This window comes from Crocodylus porosus, unplaced genomic scaffold (assembly GCF_001723895.1).
Source record: "Crocodylus porosus isolate Cpor-Errol unplaced genomic scaffold, CroPor_comp1, whole genome shotgun sequence".
In the NCBI taxonomy this organism is placed as follows: domain Eukaryota; kingdom Metazoa; phylum Chordata; order Crocodylia; family Crocodylidae; genus Crocodylus; species Crocodylus porosus.
In genome coordinates, this window is record NW_017728928.1 from 1,521,595 (window position 1) to 1,540,564 (window position 18,970).

The following is an 18,970-nucleotide window of genomic DNA, read 5'->3' on the forward strand; positions in this document are numbered from 1 at the left end:
TACAACAGCGCCGGCCTGGGCGTCTACAGCATGAAGGTGACCGAGTGGACGCTGCAGGGAGGTAGGCAGGGCCGGGGGGCACGGCTGGGCGGGGTCCCCATGGCCCCCATCCCGCTGGGGGTTGCAGGTACGGTTCTTGAGTCGGCCCTGTGGCTGCCCTCGTCTCCCGCAGTGCCTACCGTGCCCCCCGGGAACGTGCAAGCCGAGGCCACCAACTCCACCACCGTCCGCTTCACCTGGAACCCGCCCAGCCCCCAGTTCATCAACGGCATCAACCAGGGGTACAAGGTAAGGGCAGCCTGGCCCCACGCATCCCCCTCCCGCCGTCAGCTCCGCCAGACGCCAGCTCAACTTTGCTCTGGTTAAAAAGGAGCTGTGGCTTCAATGGACTGGCGCCTGGCTAGTAGAATAATATTTACCAAGATTTAACGCGTCCACGGGAGCCGATGCTCCATAATTAATTCCAAATCGTAATTAATTCCAATTTACATTAATTAAATTGAATTAAAAACATTAAACTTGTTTCTTAATCCACTCAAAAGAAGTTCAGGGATGTAATTGCCACGGAACAAGATAACCAGAGTAAGTAGGATATTTAACATTCTTATTAAATGTCACTTAGTATTTTTGATTAGTATTTTTAGGGCCTAATTAGATACTAATTAACTTGCTATAGGCGATCCTGCACAATGCCAATTAATGCCCAAACATCTTTCTAAATGGAGTGCAGAGCCCGCGATTATGCATTGTTATCAGCGGGAGTTAATCACAAGGCGTGTGCTGTATATTGTTTCGTATGGATAAATACCCGTGCTTATTAAAACGCATTGAGCGTTTCTCTCCCTCGTTAATTGATATTTAATCAACTTTGAATAAATGAGAGGCTCCGAATGAAAGCTTTTAATTTGGAGATGCTATCAAGGACTTCCATTTGCTTTGAGAGAAGCATGGGGAGGACGCCCCATCCCCGGAGGGGATCCACGGTCCCTCGGGGACAGTCGGCCTGGCAGGTCCGTGGGGTGCCTCGGAGGTGAGCGGGCACGCGTCTGCTGAGCTTGCAAAGCAAAGTTATTAGCAGTGCCGAGGCCAGGAGCTCTCCAGGGCAGGGATCAGCTGCATTCGTGCAGCGCCGTGCACGGCAGGATCCTCCCAGGATCCACCCCCGCAATGCCACGAGAAGGATCGTTTTGGATGCCCGCTTTACATTTTGCCCTCCGTGCTCAGGAGCTCAGGACCTCGCCCCCGCCGGGTGCTGGGGGTGCGGAGGCCGTGATGCTCGTGTCCTCCCGCAGCTGATCGCGTGGGAGCCAGAGCAGGAGGAGGAGGCGACGGTGGTGACGGTGCGGCCCAACTTCCAGGACAGCATCCACGTGGGCTACGTGGTGGGGCTGAAGAAGTTCGCCGAGTATTTCACCTCGGTGCTGTGCTTCACCACGCCAGGCGACGGCCCGCGCAGCCCGCCTCAGCTGGTGCGCACGCACGAGGATGGTACGTGGAGCCCCGTGGTCCTCGCGAGTCCCCGGGTCTCCCCGGGAGCCCGGTCCATTCCCCCAGCCGCCAGGGATGGGGGCCACACATCCCGCTCAGGCCCCTGGTTCAGCAGAGGGGATGCTGGCCTGGCTCCAGGTCCCCGCAGCAGGCTCGGTGCTAACTCCTGGGGTTTTTTGGGCAGTGCCTGGCCCCGTGGGGCACCTCAGCTTCAGCGACATCCTGGACACGTCCCTGAAGGTCAGCTGGCAGGAGCCCGTGGAGAAGAACGGCATCCTGACGGGTGAGGAGGCCGAGAGCCGAAATCCCCCCAAGCCCCTCATCTGGACCCAGTGCTCCGGTGTGGGGAGGGGGCAGTGCGGTGCTGCCGCGTGCCTGCAATATGCAACCCGGTCCTGTCTGCTCGGCCGGGGACATTCCCGCTGCAGGGTCTCTGCGTGGCACCGCATGGGTTGCAAGCCACGTGACGGCCCTCGGAGGCTGGCGTGGCCGTGGACAGAGGCGTGACTGTGCCGGTGTTCCCCAGGCTACCGCATCTCCTGGGAGGAGTACAACCGCACCAACACGCGGGTGACGCACTACCTGCCCAACGTCACCCTGGAGTACCGTGTCACCGGCCTCACCGCCCTCACCACCTACACCATCGAGGTGGCCGCCATGACGTCCAAGGGACAAGGGCAGGTGTCTTCCTCCACCATCTCCTCCGGGGTCCCTCCAGGTAGGCCCCTGACCCTCTCCGGGTGCCCTTGCGCTGTGTCCAGGGCTGTATTAGCCCACCACCCTGGCTTGCTTGAGGGCTGCGTTAGTCCAACCCAGTCATTTCCTTGCCATGTTTTTTCCAAGCCCCTTGATGTCCACAGTGGCAGCAAAGACACCGCTCCACCCAACACCGTGTCAGTCCTCTGCCCCCTGTGCTGTTATACTCAGGCAGGGAAACTCCCCAGAGCTGGGCGCCTTTTCTGTCCTGTATCACCTATGGGACAGCAAAGCCGAACGCGGCGCCTGGTCTCTGCAGCCAGCACCCAGCCCTATCGCTTTTGTTCCCCTCCTTGCCCCTTTGCAGAGCTGCCCGGTGCACCCACCAACCTGGGCATCTCCAACATCAGCCCGCGCTCCGTGACCTTGCAGTTCAGGCCCGGCTATGACGGGAAGACATCCATCTCCCGCTGGCAGGTGGAAGCACAGGTAACAGGGCTGAAAGCTGCCCTTGGAGGGGGTCTGAGCCCTGGGTTTTGGGTGCGGGCGGTCTCTGTTTCAGCCACCCAGGGGTGGGAGGACGATGGCAACCCACGGAGGCTGAGCATCGCCCCGTCTCCATGTCTCGCGGCCCTGGGCCTTTCCCCACAGGTGGGGCAGGTCGGCGAGAGCGAGGAGTGGGTGCTGGTTCACCAGCTGGCCAACGAGCCTGATTCCCGCTCCATGGAGGTGCCCGGCCTCAACCCCTACACGTACTACAGGTGAGGGCCAGGGTGTGGGCCTAGGGCAAGGTAGCCTGGACAGGGGGCTCCTAGGAGGTAGAGGTGGGTGGGTGCAAGGGGCTGGCACATCTCAGAGCTGTGGGCTCCTGATAAGGGGACCCTTAAGGGTTTAACCCCTCCCCAGATGCAGCCCAGGCATCCTTCATGCCAGGGCCGGCCCCCCCCAGCTCCCTTCTCACCCGTGACCCCGGTGCTCTGCTCCCAGTTTCCGCATGCGGCAGGTGAACATCGTGGGCACCAGCCCGCCCAGCCTGCCCTCCCGTCGCATCCAGACCTTGCAGGCCCCCCCAGACGTGGCGCCCGCCAACGTCACCCTGCGCACGGCCAGCGAGACCAGCCTGTGGCTGCGCTGGATGGTGAGTGACTGCCAGGGCCCCGGGACGTGGGTGCTGGCTTGGAGCGGGCACAAGTAGCCTAGGGACTGTCGCCATCACTGGTGGGAGAGGCCTGTGCTGCGCGCACATGCGTGGGTGTGCACGCATGGCTGAGTATCCCCACCTGTGTGCACCCATTCATGTATGTGTAGAGGCATGCACGTGATGTGCGTGCCCATGAGTGTGTGCAGGGGTCCTTGCACTTGCGCGCACAGGGGCACGACTGTGCAGCTTGGGGGGGGTGTCCTGGGGGCAGCTCTGCCAGGGTCCTGAGGATGCACTGAGGCCTCCCTCTGCCCCTGCCAGCCCCTCCCCGAGCAGGAGTACAACGGGAGCCCGGAGTCGGTGGGGTACCGGGTGCGGTACGCGCGCTCCGACGGGCGGGGGCGCACGGCGCTGCATGCCATCCACGACCGGGTGGAGCGGGAGTTCACCATTGAGGACCTGGAGGAGTGGACCGAGTACCAGGTGCAGGTGCAGGCCTTCAACGCCATCGGGGCCGGGCCCTGGAGCCGCGTCGTGGCGGGGCGCACCCGGGAGTCAGGTACCGTCCCTGCCGCTTGCCCCCCGCCCCCCGCCCAGCCGGGCCAGCCGCGCTCCTGACTCTCCCCTGCCTCTCCCCTGCTCAGTGCCCTCATCTGGCCCCGCCAACGTGTCCGCGCTGGCCACCACCTCCAGCAGCATGCTGGTCCGCTGGACCGAGATCCCCGAGGCCGACCGCAACGGGCTCATCCTGGGCTACAAGGTGAGCCTCAGCCCCTGGTGCCTCCCAGCACCGGTCCCGGGAGCCCAGCTCTGCACAGCGCCGGGGCTGTGGCACCCCTGCCCCGCGGGGGAGCTGACGCGGGGCTCCTCACAGGTCGTGTACAAGGAGAAGGACTCGGACCTGCGTGCCCGGTTCTGGCTGGCGGAGGGGAACGCGTCGCGCAGCGCCCAGCTCGCGGGGCTGGGCAAGTACGTGCTGTACGAGATCCGCGTGCTGGCTTTCACCCGCATCGGCGACGGCGTCCCCAGCCACCCGCCCATCCTGGAGAGGACGCTGGATGACGGTAGGCATCCGCAGTGGGCGCCGGGGGGCGGGGTCCAGGTCTGGCGAGGTGGGAGCACCGTGCCAGGACACACGTGTGCCAAGCGTGTGCCTGCCTGTGCATCCCAAAGGCCCCATCTGTCATGCTCCCTCCCCCCCGTTCTGCTGCAGTGCCGGGGCCCCCCGTGGGCATCCTGTTCCCCGAAGTGCGCACCACCTCTGTGCGGCTCATCTGGCAGCCGCCCGCAGCGCCCAACGGCATCATCCTCGGTAAGCGGCCAAACCTTTCCCCTGCCGGTGCCTCCTCCGTGCTGCCCCTGCACCAGGTCTCTGGACAAGAGAGTCCCTGTTTGCTGGGGCTCAGCACCTTGCACAGTACCGATTAATGGCATCGCTTAGCACCTTGCACGGGACTTGCTGCAAGTGTGAGCGTGGGCTGCGGCGGGGCTCCCCAGCTTGCCCCTGGGGTGAAGGCTGAAAGGTCACCCCCCGTCCGCAGCCTACCAGATCACCCACCGCCTGAACACCACCAACGCCAACACGGCCACCGTGGAGGTGCTGAACCCCAGCGCCCGGCAGTACACAGCCCTGGGGCTGCGCCCGGAGTCCACCTACCTCTTCCGCATCACGGCCCAGACCCGCAAGGGCTGGGGAGAGGCTGCCGAGGCGCTGGTGGTGACCACCGAGAAGCGAGGTGAGCGGCTGGGTCGGGGGTGGGGGTTAGGGTTAGGGTTAGGAGGCAGCTGGGCCGCTCACAACTCTGGCCCCCGCCCAGACCGCCCGCAGCCGCCCAGCAAGCCGGCGGTGCCGCAGGAGGAGGTGAAGGCGCGCAGCGTGCTGCTGTCCTGGGAGCCGGGCAGCGACGGGCTGTCGCCGGTGCGGTACTACACGGTGCAGACGCGCGAGCTGCCGGCCGGCGAGTGGAGCTTGCACTCCGCCTCCGTCAGCCACAACACCACCTCCTTCGTGGTGGACAGGTGAGGCCCGGCAGGGCTCCCGGGGTGGGCGAGGGCCGTGGCCGGCGCCGTGGGCGCCGGTCCCAGCCCCCCATGTGCTCGCGGCGCAGGTTGAAGCCCTTCACCTCCTACAAGTTCCGGGTCAAGGCGACGAACGACATCGGCGACAGCGCGTACAGCGAGGCGTCGGAGTCGCTCACCACGCTGCAGGCAGGTCAGTGCCCCCAGGGGTGCGGGTTGCACCCCGGGCTCAGGGTAGCACAGAGACGTTCCCATCTGGGATTGCACGCGCGCCGCACCATGGGCATCACGGGCTGCAGCCGCTCCCGTGGGTGGGATTTGAACCTGGCACCCCGTCTCCTGCTGCCTCTCACACGTGTTTGTTCCCCTGCAGCCCCGGAGGAGGCCCCCACCATCCTGTCGGTCACCCCTCACACCACCACCTCCGTCCTCCTCCGCTGGCAGGTAGGGGCGCGAGGGCCTTCAGGGTTCGAAAGGTGTGGGGCTTGCTGAGCCCCTGGGCAGTGCTGGCAGCCCCTCCTGGGCTGCAGACAGACTGGAGCCTGGGGGCAGGACCGGGGGTGCAGGCCCTGCCTCTCAGCCCCGCTCTCTTCCCCGCAGCCCCCGGCCGAAGACAAAATCAACGGGATCCTGCTGGGCTTCCGGCTCCGCTACCGGGAGCTGGCGTACGACGGGCTGCGGGGCTTCACCTTGCGTAGCATCGGCAACCCCGGTGCCCGCTGGACTGAGCTCACCCGTGAGTGCCCGTGGCGGTGCGAGGAGGGATGCAAGGGTCCGGCCTCCCCACTTGCTTGCCCGCACCCCAGCAGCATTGCCCGTGTGTGTGTGTCCAGATGTGTCCCACGCTTGCTTTGCTGCTTTCGTGCCCCGTTTCCAGGACCTGCACAGAGGAGCCCTGCCGTGGCTGTGCCACAGCCTTGCCTGGCCTTGCTCCCAGTGCAATGGGAGTGGGCACCTGCTCCTGATGTGCACACAGGTCCTGCCAGGACACGCTCCCCGGCCCTCTGTTCCCCCCCCAGCAGCCTCCATGCAACATACTCCCCGAGCCACTAACCAGTGCCCCCCCGCCGGGACCCAGCTCCGCGGCGTGTCTGCGTGCGTGTCACTAACCTCGGTGTCTGCTCTCCCCCGCCCCCCGCTCCCCTTTAGCCGTGTACGCCGTGAGAAACCTCAGCGACGCCAGCCTCACACAGTACGAGCTGGACAGTAAGTCCCTCTGCTCCGTGCATGCGTCTGCCCGGGTCTGTGCACGCCCCTCTCCACCCCCTGGGGCCTGGGGATGCTCTTGGGGGAATGCACCCACCTGCCAGCATGGGGACCCAGCCAGTGCCCCCCAAACTGAGGGAGGGTCACAAGCATGATATCGCCATCAGCATTTGTGCCCGTGCCTGCGCCCACCGGGGCCGGGAGGCCCCATGAAGATGGCATTTCCTTTGTGGTTGGCACCTTCTTTTTTTCTAGCTGAGCAGCCGGGAGCTAAGCATGTCTTGGGGGGAAAGAGAGAGGTTTAGAAAGCGGGCAGGGGAGTTGGGGTTATTGGGGGGTACGTTGAACCCCTTCCCGGCACCCCATCCCCTCCCCTCGCCCTCCGCAGACCTGAGCAAGCACCAGCGCTATGAGCTGCGCATGAGCGTGTACAACGCCGTGGGCGAGGGCCCCCCCAGTGCCCCGCAGGAGGTCTTCGTGGGCGAAGCGGGTGAGTCGGGCCCTGGCGACGGGTCGGGAGCACCCTGCAGAGGGAGCGGCCCCCCCAGCTAGCAGCCTGGCTCGCAGGCAGGGAGCCCCTCTCCCATCACGGGGCAGGTGGGCGCCCAGGCCTGGTGCCGCAGCAGCCGAAGGGACCCCCGGGGACGGTGCGGGTCCGCCAGGCTGGGGCAGGGACACCCCCGGGGCCTGCCGCTCTCACCACGGCGCCGCACTGTCCCTCTGCCTAGTGCCCACGGCGGCACCGCAGAACGTGGCCGTGCAGGCCGCCACCGCCACGCAGCTCGACGTCACCTGGGAGCCGCCACCTCCCGAGGCGCAGAACGGCGACATCCAGGGCTATAAGGTATACGGGGGGGCGGTCAGCCGGACACCAGACTGCCGCCCGTGCCAGGCTCCTGCCCCAGCCACGTTGCTGGCCGCAGGCTCCCCGGCTGGGGCGCGGGACATGGGGCTTGGGGCCGGGAGGGGGAGGGCGTCCCGAACTGCTGGAGCCCTGCTCAGGTCAGCGTCCCGGGTGCAACCCCCCGGTGCGGCAGCAGGGGGTGCTGCTGCCCGTCGAACGGCCCCGGGCTCCCCGCAGGGTGGCAGAGCGGGGGCATTTTGGGGCAGGGACCTTGCCGCACGGATGCTGGTACCCCACAGTAGGTCGCATCTGTGCCCTGCCGAAAGCCGGGGGCAGGAGCCTCCCTTGGGGGCCGTAAATAGAAACGTCCCCGTCTGCAGCAGTGGCGGGGCAGCGAAGGGGCTGTGAGCAGGAGCACGTGGCCCCGGGACCAGGGCTTGTGCCCTGACGGCCCCGCCGGCCCCGCAGATCTACTTCTGGGAGGCGCAGCGGGCGAACGAGACGGAGCGGGTGAAGACGCTGTTCCTGCCCGAGAGCGGTGTGAAGTTGAAGAACCTCACGGGCTACACGGCGTACCTGGTCAGCGTGGCCGCCTTCAACGCCGCCGGCGATGGGCCCCGCAGCCCCCCAGCCAAGGCCCGGACCCAGCAAGCAGGTGGGCCCGTGGCACGGGCCCTCCCCTCTCCCCAGCTCCCTGCCGCTGCCTGACGGTGGCACCGGGCTCCTGTCTCAGCTCCTCTCGCCTGGTGCCCTCCCTGCCCGGATCAGAGCCCCAGGGCTGGGCTTAGGTCAGCCCCTCGCATGCCACCCCCGTCTCCCTAGCCCATGGTGCATGGAGCTGCTGGCACCCTCTACCCAGACCCCGACACTGGGCATGGCATAAAGGATGGTCACAGCCACACTTGGAGTTGCTGGAGCTGCCCACATGTCCCCCCGTGGCTCCCCCAGCACAAGCTGCCCATCTTCACTCGGGCTCAGGCCCCTTGGTGCCCACTGGCTTCATTCGTTCCCCTCCTCCCCCCCGGCGGGGTGAAGCACGGGCAGGAAGCAGCATTTCTGCAAAATCAGCCACCAGTGCAAAGTGTCTTTGCAGGGCAGTTGTTGGCAAGGGAAGTGGAGACTCGAGCCCAGCTGGCCGGAGTGTCACCTTAGGGCATGGAGCTGGGGCGGGATGGGGGTTGGCTCCCGACAAGGAACAGCCACATGGGTCTGGCCTGCCGTGTTTGGGAGCTGAGGTGAGGTCCGGCCTGCGTGGCTCCTTCACGGCTGTGATGAACCAGGAGCGCTCTGCACCCTCTCCTCCCAGCGCTGCTCGGCAGCATGCGGCAGCGCGGCTCGGGACCCCACCAATGCAGAGGGAGCACCGTGCAAGCACACATTCACACCCATATATGCATGCGCACACATGCATACATGTACACGCGTACCCCATGCGTGCATGCACACGTGCGCACGCACCTGTTCATGGACACACCCCTGTGCACACACTTGCACATCCCCGTGCACACACAGACGTGCACACGTGCACGCATGTGCATGCGCACCTCTTCATGCCACGCACACATCCTGTGCACACATACACATGCACACATACACCTGTGCATGTGCACACTCCCATGTATACACATATGTATATGTGCACACCCCCAGTGCGCACATACGTGCACAAACCAATGCATGTACACACCGACGTGCACGTATGTACGCGCATGCACACGCACATATACGTGCATTCACACACGCCACGCCACCTCCCTTTCCTCTGGGATTTCCGCGCTGATCGGAAGCTGGGCTTGCAGCTATTCCTGGCCCCCCAGCCCTTGTCCCACCTCAGAGTAGTGGAGGACGAGCTCTGAGCCTGCGGCCAAGCCCTCCCCTCTCTGCCTGCAGCCCCCAGCGCCCCCAGCGCCATCAGGTTCAGCGAGCTGACCACCACCTCGGTGAACGTCTCCTGGGAGCCGCCCCTGCTCCCCAACGGCATCCTGGAGGGCTACCGGCTGGTCTACGAGCCCTGCATGCCCGTGGACGGTAAGGGCCTGGAGGCGTTGCTGGGGGAGACTGGGGTACAGGCTGGCGCGCTGGGCAAGCTGAACCACCGCTGTAGCACTCAGCACGAGATGGGGGTCTCTTGGCCACGTCCTCTCGTGCAGCCCCGGCCGGTCCCCCTGGGCTTCCAGCTCTGTGCAGGGCCCTTCTCGCACCCTCCAGAGCGGGCATGTTTGCTCCGAGCTCCCTGCATTCCTCCCCAGAAGTGGCTGCAGGGACAGGGAGTATCCCAGAGGCCGGTTTAATAAGCGCATGGCTCGGTGGGCTGGCACAGCAGGGAGACGGCCAGTGCCAGCCTCGGGCTTTTGCGGAAATGTGGTTCCTCCCCTTTTCTGCCCCAAGTCGCTCCCTGCTGGCAGCGTCGGGGCTGCGGGGAAGACTGTTTCAGCCCCTATGGGAAGAAAAATCACCGTGGCATAGAAAGGCCCCTGCCTGCCCACCCAGCCACTGCGGAGGGATCGGGGCGCAGCTGCCCGGGGCTCTGTGGCTTCCTCTCCCCCCTGCAGTCCCGTCTGCCCTGGGACCCTGGGAAAGGAGCAGAGGGCACCTGTGGGGCGGCCAGAGGGACAGTGGCACGAACAATGGCCACTCAGTGCTGGCCACGGCCACCTGTGCCTGGCAGCGGTGGTCCAGGAGAGCTGGGAGAGGAGCCAAGGCCGTGGGGTGGGGGGCAGGAGCAGGGGTCTCTTGTCTCCTTTGAGCCTGCACTGCAAAGGATGCTTTGATCCTTCAAACCGGGCTCCCTGCCTGCGGCGCAGTGGGACTTGGGGTGCTGCCAGAGCAGTGTCAGGCTTTCGGGAGTGTGTCCACACCCAGGGTCAGGACCTGGCCCCATAATCTATTGCAGGCTCAGAGCTTCCCAACACTGATACCGTCTCCCTGCCCAGCCACCCAGCTAGTGCTGCCCGGGGGCGGGCAGGGGAGACAAAGCGGCATCCTTAGAAATAGGTAGGTCCAACCAAGTGAAAGTCGAGGGCTGCCTGCAGCGATCCCAGGCGGTCTCCCTTCTCAGTGCTAGCCAGCCCCAAATGCATTCAGGCTAGTCCAGCCGTAGGAATCAGGTCAACCCCATGCATTCCTTTGACCTCAGCCTAATAACGGATGTTTGTGCCCGAAAGCTTGCAAAGAAGAATCTCCCCAACTATTTTAGTTGGTCTAATAAGAGATATTGGATTTACCCGAAGAACCTTGTCGGCCTGTGTCCTCAGATCAATGCAGCTACAACCGATTCCCCAGGTCAACTCGATGCATTTCTGTTGCAGGTGGACCTGTAGTCTGGAGAGCCCCAGCGGGGCACCAGGTCAACCCAGTGCATTACTGTGGCAGGTTCACCTGCAGTCTGAGAAGCCCTGGCTAGTCACCAGGTCAACCCAGTGTGTTTCTATGGCAGGTTGACTGGTCAACCTGTAGTCTGGAGGTCTGCAGCCAGGCATCAAGTCAGCCCCTATATTCCTGGCGAGGGCACGGGACAGAGGGGAGGGCATAAGCATGGTGCTGGCACATGGGTTCCTGTCCGTGACGTCCCCGCATGCTCTGCCCAGCAGGCGTCAGCAAGATCGTGACGGTGGATGTGAAGGGGAGCAGCCCGCTGTGGATGAAGGTGAAGGACCTGGCAGAAGGTGTCACCTACCGGTTCCGGATCCGGGCAAAAACCTTTGCCTACGGGCCCGAGATCGAGGCCAACATCACCACGGGGCCGGGCGAAGGTATGTCAGGTCCCTGCAGGAACTGGCCCGGGGGTGCCCAGAGGCAAAGCGCTTGCCCGCAGGCCCCAGTGGGTGAGGAGACGGGGAAGGTCCGGGGTGGGGAGGCTGTCGGGGCTGGGTATGTGGGAATGCAAAGAGAGGAAACCAGTACGAAGGGAATTTGTGTCTGCTCTGCTTTTCCAGGTGCCCCCGGACCCCCGGGAGAGCCCTTCATCTCCCGCTACGGCTCAGCCATCACCATCCACTGGTCCAGCGGGGACCCCGGCAAGGGACCCATCACCAGATACGTCATAGAGGCCCGGCCCTCAGGTACCGCGCGTGCCCTCCACCTGCCCCATGTCCGGGCTTGTGACCGCAGCCCAGCGAGGCCGCAGGGGCATGGTGAAATCACCCCGGTGTGCAGGCTGGGCAGCTGCCTTGTAGGAGGCCTCTGCTCTGTGCATTGACCCAGGTGGCTGGACGTGACGTCCCATCTCATGGAGGGGGATGGAAAGGGCTCGCGGGCCGTTTGGAGCAACTCCAATCAATGCCTCCCAGCGCACGGCAGCTTGCTGGGCCCTGGGCACCAACGTCCGGAGATGGATGTGACCCGTGCGCAGAGCGGGGCAGGTGCAGGGCAATAAATCACCCGCACACATGGAGACGGCTGCTCCGCGAGGCCACTGGCTGCCGTGTGCCCCTGGCACGAGGGTGCGGGGCGCAGCAGATGGCCGGGGGCTGGTTCCCCCCAGCTCCTTTGTGCTGCCTGTCTGCTGCCTGCATCCCTCCGCCGGACACGGGAACAGAGGCCGGCGTTGCAGTGAGGGGAGGTTCAGCTGAAGAGTCGAGCAGGGGAGAGGCTGCCGGAGCCCAACGGGGGCTGAGCCAGGGAGATGGGGCCTGCCTGTCCCCGCTGTGATTTGTGGTGGCTGGATCCAGGCAGCCCTGCCTGCGTTTGCAGCCGTGCAGGCGCCTGGCTTGGTTCGAGCACCCTGCGTGGAGCGATCCGTGCCACGGGGGCTTGCACTCGCAGTGCCTGGGTTTGTGCCTCCGGCGCTATCCCGCTGCCTGCCCAGGTGCCCAGGGCATCGGGGAGGCAATAGCACGGAGCAGCCCTGCCACTGCATGGGAGGCCTGGCTGCCACGAGCACTGGCAGGAAGGAGGGCACAGAGCAAGGGCCTGGGTGCCCTGCCAAGCGGCGGCTGTGACGTTCGATGCCCTCTCCCAGCCCAAGCCGGTCTGAGCCCCGGTGCCTCTGCCCGGGTGGCTCTGTCCGACCCCGCGGGCCGGTCCCCTTCCCTGCCGACCCCTGTGTCCTTCCCCCCTGCCAGATGAGGGGCTGTGGGACATCCTCATCAAGGACATCCCGAAGGAGGTGACCTCCTACACCTTCAGCTTGGACATCCTGAAGCAGGGCGTCAGCTACGACTTCCGCGTCATCGCTGTGAACGACTACGGATACGGCACCCCCAGCGCGCCCTCCCCGGCCGTGTCAGGTACCCACCTGGCTGTGGGGGCAGGACGTATGGGCCCCACCTGGCTGGGGGCACTTGCCCTCCACACCCCCTGCCCCTGTGCCAGCCCGGCTTGGCTTGCCACACAGCGCAGCTTTTGCAATGCCCCTTACTCACAAACCGCTTTCCCAGTGGAAGCAGGCCCCTGGGGAGGCGGTGGGGGGGGAAATCCCCACCCCAAAGCAGGACCAGCTGGCTAGGGACAGCCCGGGGGTGGGGTGGGGGATCCCAGTCTGACCTCCCCGTGTGGTGCCCCCGGCTATTCCAGCTCAGAAAGCCAACCCCTTCTACGAGGAGTGGTGGTTCCTGGTGGTCATTGCCTTGGTCGGGCTCATCTTCATCCTCCTGCTGGTCTTCGTCCTCATCATCCGGGGGCAGAGCAAGAAGTACGCCAAGAAGTCGGACTCCGGTGAGTGAGCCAGACTCCCGGCCCCTCCCGAGCCCTGGCACGTGGAGGGGAGAGAGCATGAGATGCACCCCGGACTTCCTCATGCCCCTTGGAGCTACCGATGAAGCAGCCGGCTTCTCCCCTTGCCTGTTGCCTGTTGCCAGCGGCTGGAAAGGTCACTGGGATTAAACAGGGTGGCTCTGTTTTCTTAGCCACATCCAGACGGTGGGTAAATCACCGGGGCCCCTGCTCAACAGACACGCTCGCCGGGTGGGCAGCGAGGGAGGGCTGCCTCTGCAGCCTGTATGCGGACAGGGGAGGGCTCATACCAACTGGTCCCTGCAATGCCTTCCTCCCCCGGCTCCAGGCAGCAACCCCAAGTCGGCCGCGCTGAGCCACGGGGAGATGGTGAGCCTGGACGAGGGCAGCTTCCCTGCCCTGGAGCTCAACAGTCGGCGTCTCTCGGTCAAGAACTCCTTCTGCAGGAAGAACGGCATCTACACCAGGTACCGGCCTGCCCCCCGGGGCCGGGAATAAGGGGGCAGCACGGCCTGAGCCGTGCATGCTGCCCTGCACCGACGGGTCGTCCCAGCGCCCCGAGTTGGAGCGTCGTGCTGGCCTGGGAGCGGACACGGTGCCGTCTCCACCAAAGCGCAGCTGGGGGGAATCCTTTCTGGACCCTGTTGCCTTTCTCAGCTATTTCCTGCCCCCTTCCCAAGCCACTGTCCCTTCTCCAGGGCAGGCCAGGACCCCCCCCCCCGTCTAATGCAGACGGAGAGCCAAGAGCCCCCAAGACTTGCCAGCTTCTCTTTCTCGCATCCCCTCTTAGCATTCACGTCTCATCCCAGCAAGGTCAGGCCTGCGGAGCTGGATCCGCTCCACGCCTGGAGGAACAATGGCTTCTCTGTGCTCCAGGTTGCATGTCTGCTGGGGGGGCTGCCACAGGGGGTCCTTGCTTCTCAGCCCCTCCGCTCCCTCCTGGGGCAGGAGCTGAGCCCCGCACCCTGGAAGACCAGGGCAGTCAGTGCATGGGGGCATCGGCGGAGATGGGGGTGAAGCAGGTCCCAGCAAGCAAAGAGGAGGCTGTGAATCTCTCGGCGGGGGGACACGGGGGCCGGGTACGGGTGCCCTGCCAATGCTGTTATCCCCCAAGCCCGTTGCACGGGCTGGGCCCCGTGTTGGGCACGTGGCAAGGAGCAGGGCCAGGGGATCTCCGAGCGGCACTGAGCATGCATCTCTCCCGAGGTCCCCGCCGCGGCCCAGCCCCGGCAGCCTGCACTACTCCGACGAGGATGTCACCAAGTACAACGACCTTATCCCGGCCGAGAGCAGCAGCCTGACCGAGAAGCCCTCCGAAATCTCGGACTCTCAGGTGAGCTGGGGGCAGCTCCGGCACCCTGGTCCCAGAGGCCCTGCTCCGTGCCCTTCTCCCCCCACCCTCTGGTGCTGCCACCGTGAGCCAGGAGCTTGCTCCAGCGCATGCCGTTCCCCCACCCCGGGTGGGACCCCCTGCCAGGGGGGCAGTGCCAGGCTTTGGGGGTGCAAAGCTGGCAGAGGGAGCAATGCAAAGTCTCCTTTCTCTTTCGTCCCTCGCTGGCTTGTGCTGCCCTGTGGACAAGAGCCGGCTCTGCAGGCAGACGGGCAGGGAGGGCTTGAACACACGTGCCCGTGCCCATGCCAGCAGGACTCTCCTTTGGGGTGGGAGGTTCCCCCAGCCTGGCGGCTAATGAGAGAGAGGTGATTGTGATGGGCATCGGCTGGCGGCTCCTTGGGCCTGGGGGAATATTCCCACCCTCCTGCCCCCAGAGGGGCTGCTTCCTGGGGAGCACATCTGGCCCAAAAGCCCATCCTGGTAAACACAGCAGCGCCTGGCCAAGGTGCATAGCGGACCACGCAGAGGGGGCTCAGGGGAGCAGAGAGGAGTCTCCTGCTCTTTCGAGAGAGGCCTGGGCTGCAGGAGCCTGAGAGAGCGAGGGAAGCGCAGGCTGGGATCAGGTTTAATTGGGCTGGGGGCTGCCAGAGGCTCAATGCACGCAGGGACGTGGACCCCAGAGCCTGGCTTCTCCCCGCCTCTTCCAGGCAGGTCACACCAGGACGCCGGGAATTTGATCCCGGGTGCCGCAGCCTCTGCTACTGCATGCACCACCGGCCACAGCCCCGCTCGCTCGCCCGCCCTCGGCACAGGGGAGCCCGGGCCCATCGCCCTGCAGATTCCCAGCCCCCTCCCTGCTCTCCGCGGCCGGCGAGTGTTTCCTTTGCCATCTCACTGGCCGCGCGTCCAAGTGCAACTCCCCTTTCCATTATCGCCGGTGGAGTGTCTTTGAGGAGCTGTTAAGAGCTGCGAGAGCTGAAAGCTGTCACTTGATTGCTTTCCTGGCTGCGCCGCGCGGCCTCATGAATGGGGCCCTTTGTGCTGTCGGCGGAGGGGGAAGCTGAATTCAATTATGGCAGGCAGAGGGAGGACTGAAAGGAGGGCCCCGAGCCAAGCCGGCCTCCCGAGCTCTCTGTTCTCCCTCGTCCTCCTTCTCCTCTGCCCTCAAAGACAAACACTGCCCCCCCAGCTGTTCCCAGGCCCCGCGCTGAGCCCCGGGCCGCCGGCTCAGGCAGGGGCCAGGATGCTGCGGACGGCTCGGAGCGGCCGCCCGTGTCTGAGCTGGAAAGACCACGGGCCCATCTGGTTCCAGGGGCTGCGGTGGGTGGGCAAGAAACGGCCCTTGTTCTCCCAGGCCCCAGGTCTTCTGCTTTGTTTTTAAGCCCTATTAAAGGCATTTGGAGATTTCTGCACTGGAGCAGACCCCCGGCCCCCCTCGCCCCACATCCTGTCTCTGCAGCTGGAGGCGCTGGAAGCACTTCCAAGCTCTCCCTGTGCCTGGCCAGTTGCTCTGTGCGATCCCTGGGGACAAGGGCACGGGGGGTGCGTGTCAGGGGGGCACATGTGACAGCCCGTGGACCCCAGAAGCTGCCCGTGCCAGGACAGGCTGGATTTGCCAGACCCGTGCACATCGCTTTGGAGACCACGGGTCTGGAAAGTCTCCATGCTTTATGGAAAGACCTTGCTTGTAAGCTCGGGGAGCTGCTTTCCGCTGCTTCCCTGCAGCAGTGAGTTCCACCAGTCCATTAAAAGCAGCTGTTCCTCCTGGGTTCGGTGGCTCGATCTGCTCCCCCTCCCCATTCTCCCAGCTGCTCCGGCCCCTTTCCGGCAGCAGTTTTGAAGGGGTTTCTGCACGCACCTAGTTAGCCGCATGCTGCAGGCCGATGCTTGCACCGCTGTCTGTGCCATCCCCGCCGGCAGTAACCACAGCCTCTGTCCCCGCAGGGAAGCGACAGCGAGTACGAGGTGGATCCGAACCCCCAGAAGGCCCACTCCTTCGTCAACCACTACATCAGCGACCCCACGTACTACAACTCCTGGCGCCGGCAGCAGAAGGGCATCTCACGGGCCCAGGCGTACAGCTACACTGAGAGCGACTCGGGAGACCCCGACCATTGCCCCCTGTCCAACAGCAACAGCACGCAGCAGGGCAGCCTCTTCCGGCCCAAAGCCAGTAGGACTCCAACCCCACAGACGCCCGTCAACCCCCCCAGCCAGCAAAGCACCCTGTACCGCCCCCCCAGCAGCCTGGCGCCCGGCTCCAGGGCCCCCATCGCCGGATTCTCATCCTTTGTTTGATATTGCAAGAAAAAAGAAAAGCAAAAGAGGAAAAGGACAGGACGGCCACCCCAAACCAAACCCCACTTCACACCCGTGCTCAGTGCCGGGGCCGGCCGTGGAGCGGAGAAGCAGCCCTCGTCCTGCTCCCGTGGCTTTGCTGCTTCGAAGACCTTTGCCAAAGCTTACGTGGAGGTTCGCGGGCAAGCACGGAGCGGGGAGCTCCCTGGCAGCCACGGGCAAGGGGCAGAGGCAAGGAATGGGGGAGAGCGGCGTGGCGATGGCAGGCAGCTCCTCGCAGCTGGGGTTGCTCGACCCTGTGCTGGAGCACTGACTTTCCCCCCACCGGTGCTTTCTGGCCAAAGCTTTGTGTGCGTGACGCCGGGGGGGCACAGCTCCAGCCCCGACGGCAACAAACGGGCAGGACTCCGACCACCGAAAACGTGCCTGGGCATCCAGCAGCTACTGCCAGCGTCTGGTCCGTGCTGCCACGGAGCCCGCCTGGATGGGAACGATGCCCAGGGGCTTATGCTGCCCCGTGGGCTGGGGCCGGGGCTGTGGTGCCCCGTGGAGCGGAGCGAAGTTGGCTTTTCCAGGGTGACCTGTGGGCTGCCTTTCCACCACCTCCTCTCGTCTCCCGGGGGGGAAAGGCAATGACCATGGACCACAGAGACATTCCCCAGTGGTTTCCGACGTGGCTGGGGAGAGCGGAGCTGGGGCCCGGGACATGAGAACCACATCAATTTACTTGAATTCGGGGGTGAGCCTCCCCTGCCCCAGCGATTTCCTCCCTGCTGGGAAAGCAGGGCTGTGCCACGCGTGCCGGGGGGGTGTCGCTTATCAGCACCTTCATCCCCGCTCCCAGAAGGCGGGAGAGGGGCAAATCATGCCCCGGGTGGTGGAGGGGGGGTATCCACGCCAAGTACCTATCGCTGGCTCTGCCACGCCACAGGATCGTGCCTCTGGGTGGGGGTGACGGACTGACCGTGGCAGCCTTCATTTTCTATTCCCTTTGAGTGTGCAGGTTTGGGGGAGCGTGAGGGGCGGGGGGGATCCAGACCGGGGTGCGGGCCGGTGCAGCGGGCGGTTGTTTCTCAGCATAGCAAAACACGCAGTGCCTACTCGTCAGCCGGGGGCGGCCGCGGAGAATGGGGCCAGGCCGGCGGGAGGGAACGAGAGGAGCTGGGGGCCGCGCAGCCTCCCTCCCCGTCCCTTGGTGGGGGAGTCGGGGCCGTGGCGGTGACGCAGCCACGCGCGTCGCCCCCAGCCCTGGCTTGCACGTCCTCTGCATCGTTCGGTTCAGAGGGATCGGACCTGGCGCGTGGGGCCTTTCTAATAAACAATCCAAAGCGATGGACGTGGCTCGGCGTTTGATTTCCTTCCTCCCGCCCCTGCGAGGTGGTAACAAGGGGCTTTGCAATTATTAGCTCGATGGAGCCAGGCCTGTCCTAGATGCCCCCGATGCCGGCATTTTCATATCCGGGAGCAGGTCTGGAGCCTCCCTCTCAGGTGCGTGAGCTGGAGCCATGGTTTTAATGCAGGTGTCTGCCTACGCATGAGAAAGTTGCCCAAAAAGATGCACGTGGGCAGAATCGTCCATAAGCAAAGAGACCGTGTAGGATCCAGACCCTCCTTTGGCTCCTTCCGCAGATGAGTCTTCCTCGATGGTTTGCTTCCCAAAGGTCCAGCCCCTTGGATGGGAGTCCTGGAGGAAAAGCCTCCCCCGCCGAGCTCTGGCAGCAGCGCTTGCTCCTCCGGCACGTGCCAGCAATGAACTCATGGGCACTGGTGCTCTTGGGGGCTTTGCATGAGAGCCCGGTTCAGGGAGCTCAGGGCATGGACTGAACCTGCCTGTGGGTGCAGAGTCCAAGGAGAGCACCTTGCCACTGCCCCAGAGCCTGGGATTTCATCAGTGCCTTTTAATGCACCGAGGAGAGTGGCCCTAGCTGCCCCTGCATTGCAGGTCATGGGGTAATGCTCCGTGGGAGACCTCGCCCCATCTTTGCTGGGCGGTAGATCCGAGGTTGGATCTTGGACCGTGGCCGGCGGCGAGGCCTGTCTCCAGCCCCGCTCAGCTTTGCTTCCATGCTTTGCAGAGCCGCTGGCAGACGGGACTGCAATGAGGAGGGAGGCAGGGCCTGCATCTCCTGCAAGATGGCCTTTCTGTCTGGGTCCGTTCCTCCCCTCGTCCCTGAAACACCCGAGTGCGGTTCTGCTCTGCAGTGCAGACCCGGCCGGGAAATCAAAGTGACGTCTTGGAGTTAATTACCTGTCAACCTCCCCTTCCAGAACC

The 18,970-nt window shown here is 64.7% G+C and overlaps 1 protein-coding gene across 1 annotated transcript in view; it reads left to right on the forward strand.

Moving 5' to 3' along the window:
- SDK2 (sidekick cell adhesion molecule 2) overlaps positions 1-18,030 on the forward strand; it is a 35,402-nt gene extending 17,372 nt beyond the window's left edge. The window contains exons 13-41 of the mRNA XM_019542795.1: positions 6-61; positions 173-288; positions 1,293-1,488; positions 1,673-1,771; positions 2,015-2,206; positions 2,552-2,673; positions 2,836-2,945; positions 3,172-3,322; positions 3,647-3,884; positions 3,970-4,085; positions 4,200-4,389; positions 4,539-4,637; positions 4,867-5,061; positions 5,143-5,344; positions 5,434-5,537; positions 5,718-5,788; positions 5,945-6,080; positions 6,494-6,550; positions 6,939-7,040; positions 7,279-7,394; positions 7,863-8,049; positions 9,285-9,422; positions 10,985-11,146; positions 11,330-11,455; positions 12,458-12,622; positions 12,909-13,049; positions 13,396-13,534; positions 14,274-14,400; positions 16,345-18,030. Coding sequence (XP_019398340.1) covers positions 6-61; positions 173-288; positions 1,293-1,488; positions 1,673-1,771; positions 2,015-2,206; positions 2,552-2,673; positions 2,836-2,945; positions 3,172-3,322; positions 3,647-3,884; positions 3,970-4,085; positions 4,200-4,389; positions 4,539-4,637; positions 4,867-5,061; positions 5,143-5,344; positions 5,434-5,537; positions 5,718-5,788; positions 5,945-6,080; positions 6,494-6,550; positions 6,939-7,040; positions 7,279-7,394; positions 7,863-8,049; positions 9,285-9,422; positions 10,985-11,146; positions 11,330-11,455; positions 12,458-12,622; positions 12,909-13,049; positions 13,396-13,534; positions 14,274-14,400; positions 16,345-16,698 — 4,207 coding nt within the window. The 3' untranslated portion in view covers positions 16,699-18,030. The remainder of the gene's footprint in view (positions 1-5; positions 62-172; positions 289-1,292; positions 1,489-1,672; positions 1,772-2,014; positions 2,207-2,551; positions 2,674-2,835; positions 2,946-3,171; positions 3,323-3,646; positions 3,885-3,969; positions 4,086-4,199; positions 4,390-4,538; positions 4,638-4,866; positions 5,062-5,142; positions 5,345-5,433; positions 5,538-5,717; positions 5,789-5,944; positions 6,081-6,493; positions 6,551-6,938; positions 7,041-7,278; positions 7,395-7,862; positions 8,050-9,284; positions 9,423-10,984; positions 11,147-11,329; positions 11,456-12,457; positions 12,623-12,908; positions 13,050-13,395; positions 13,535-14,273; positions 14,401-16,344) is intronic.
- The last annotated feature ends 940 nt before the right edge of the window (positions 18,031-18,970 follow it).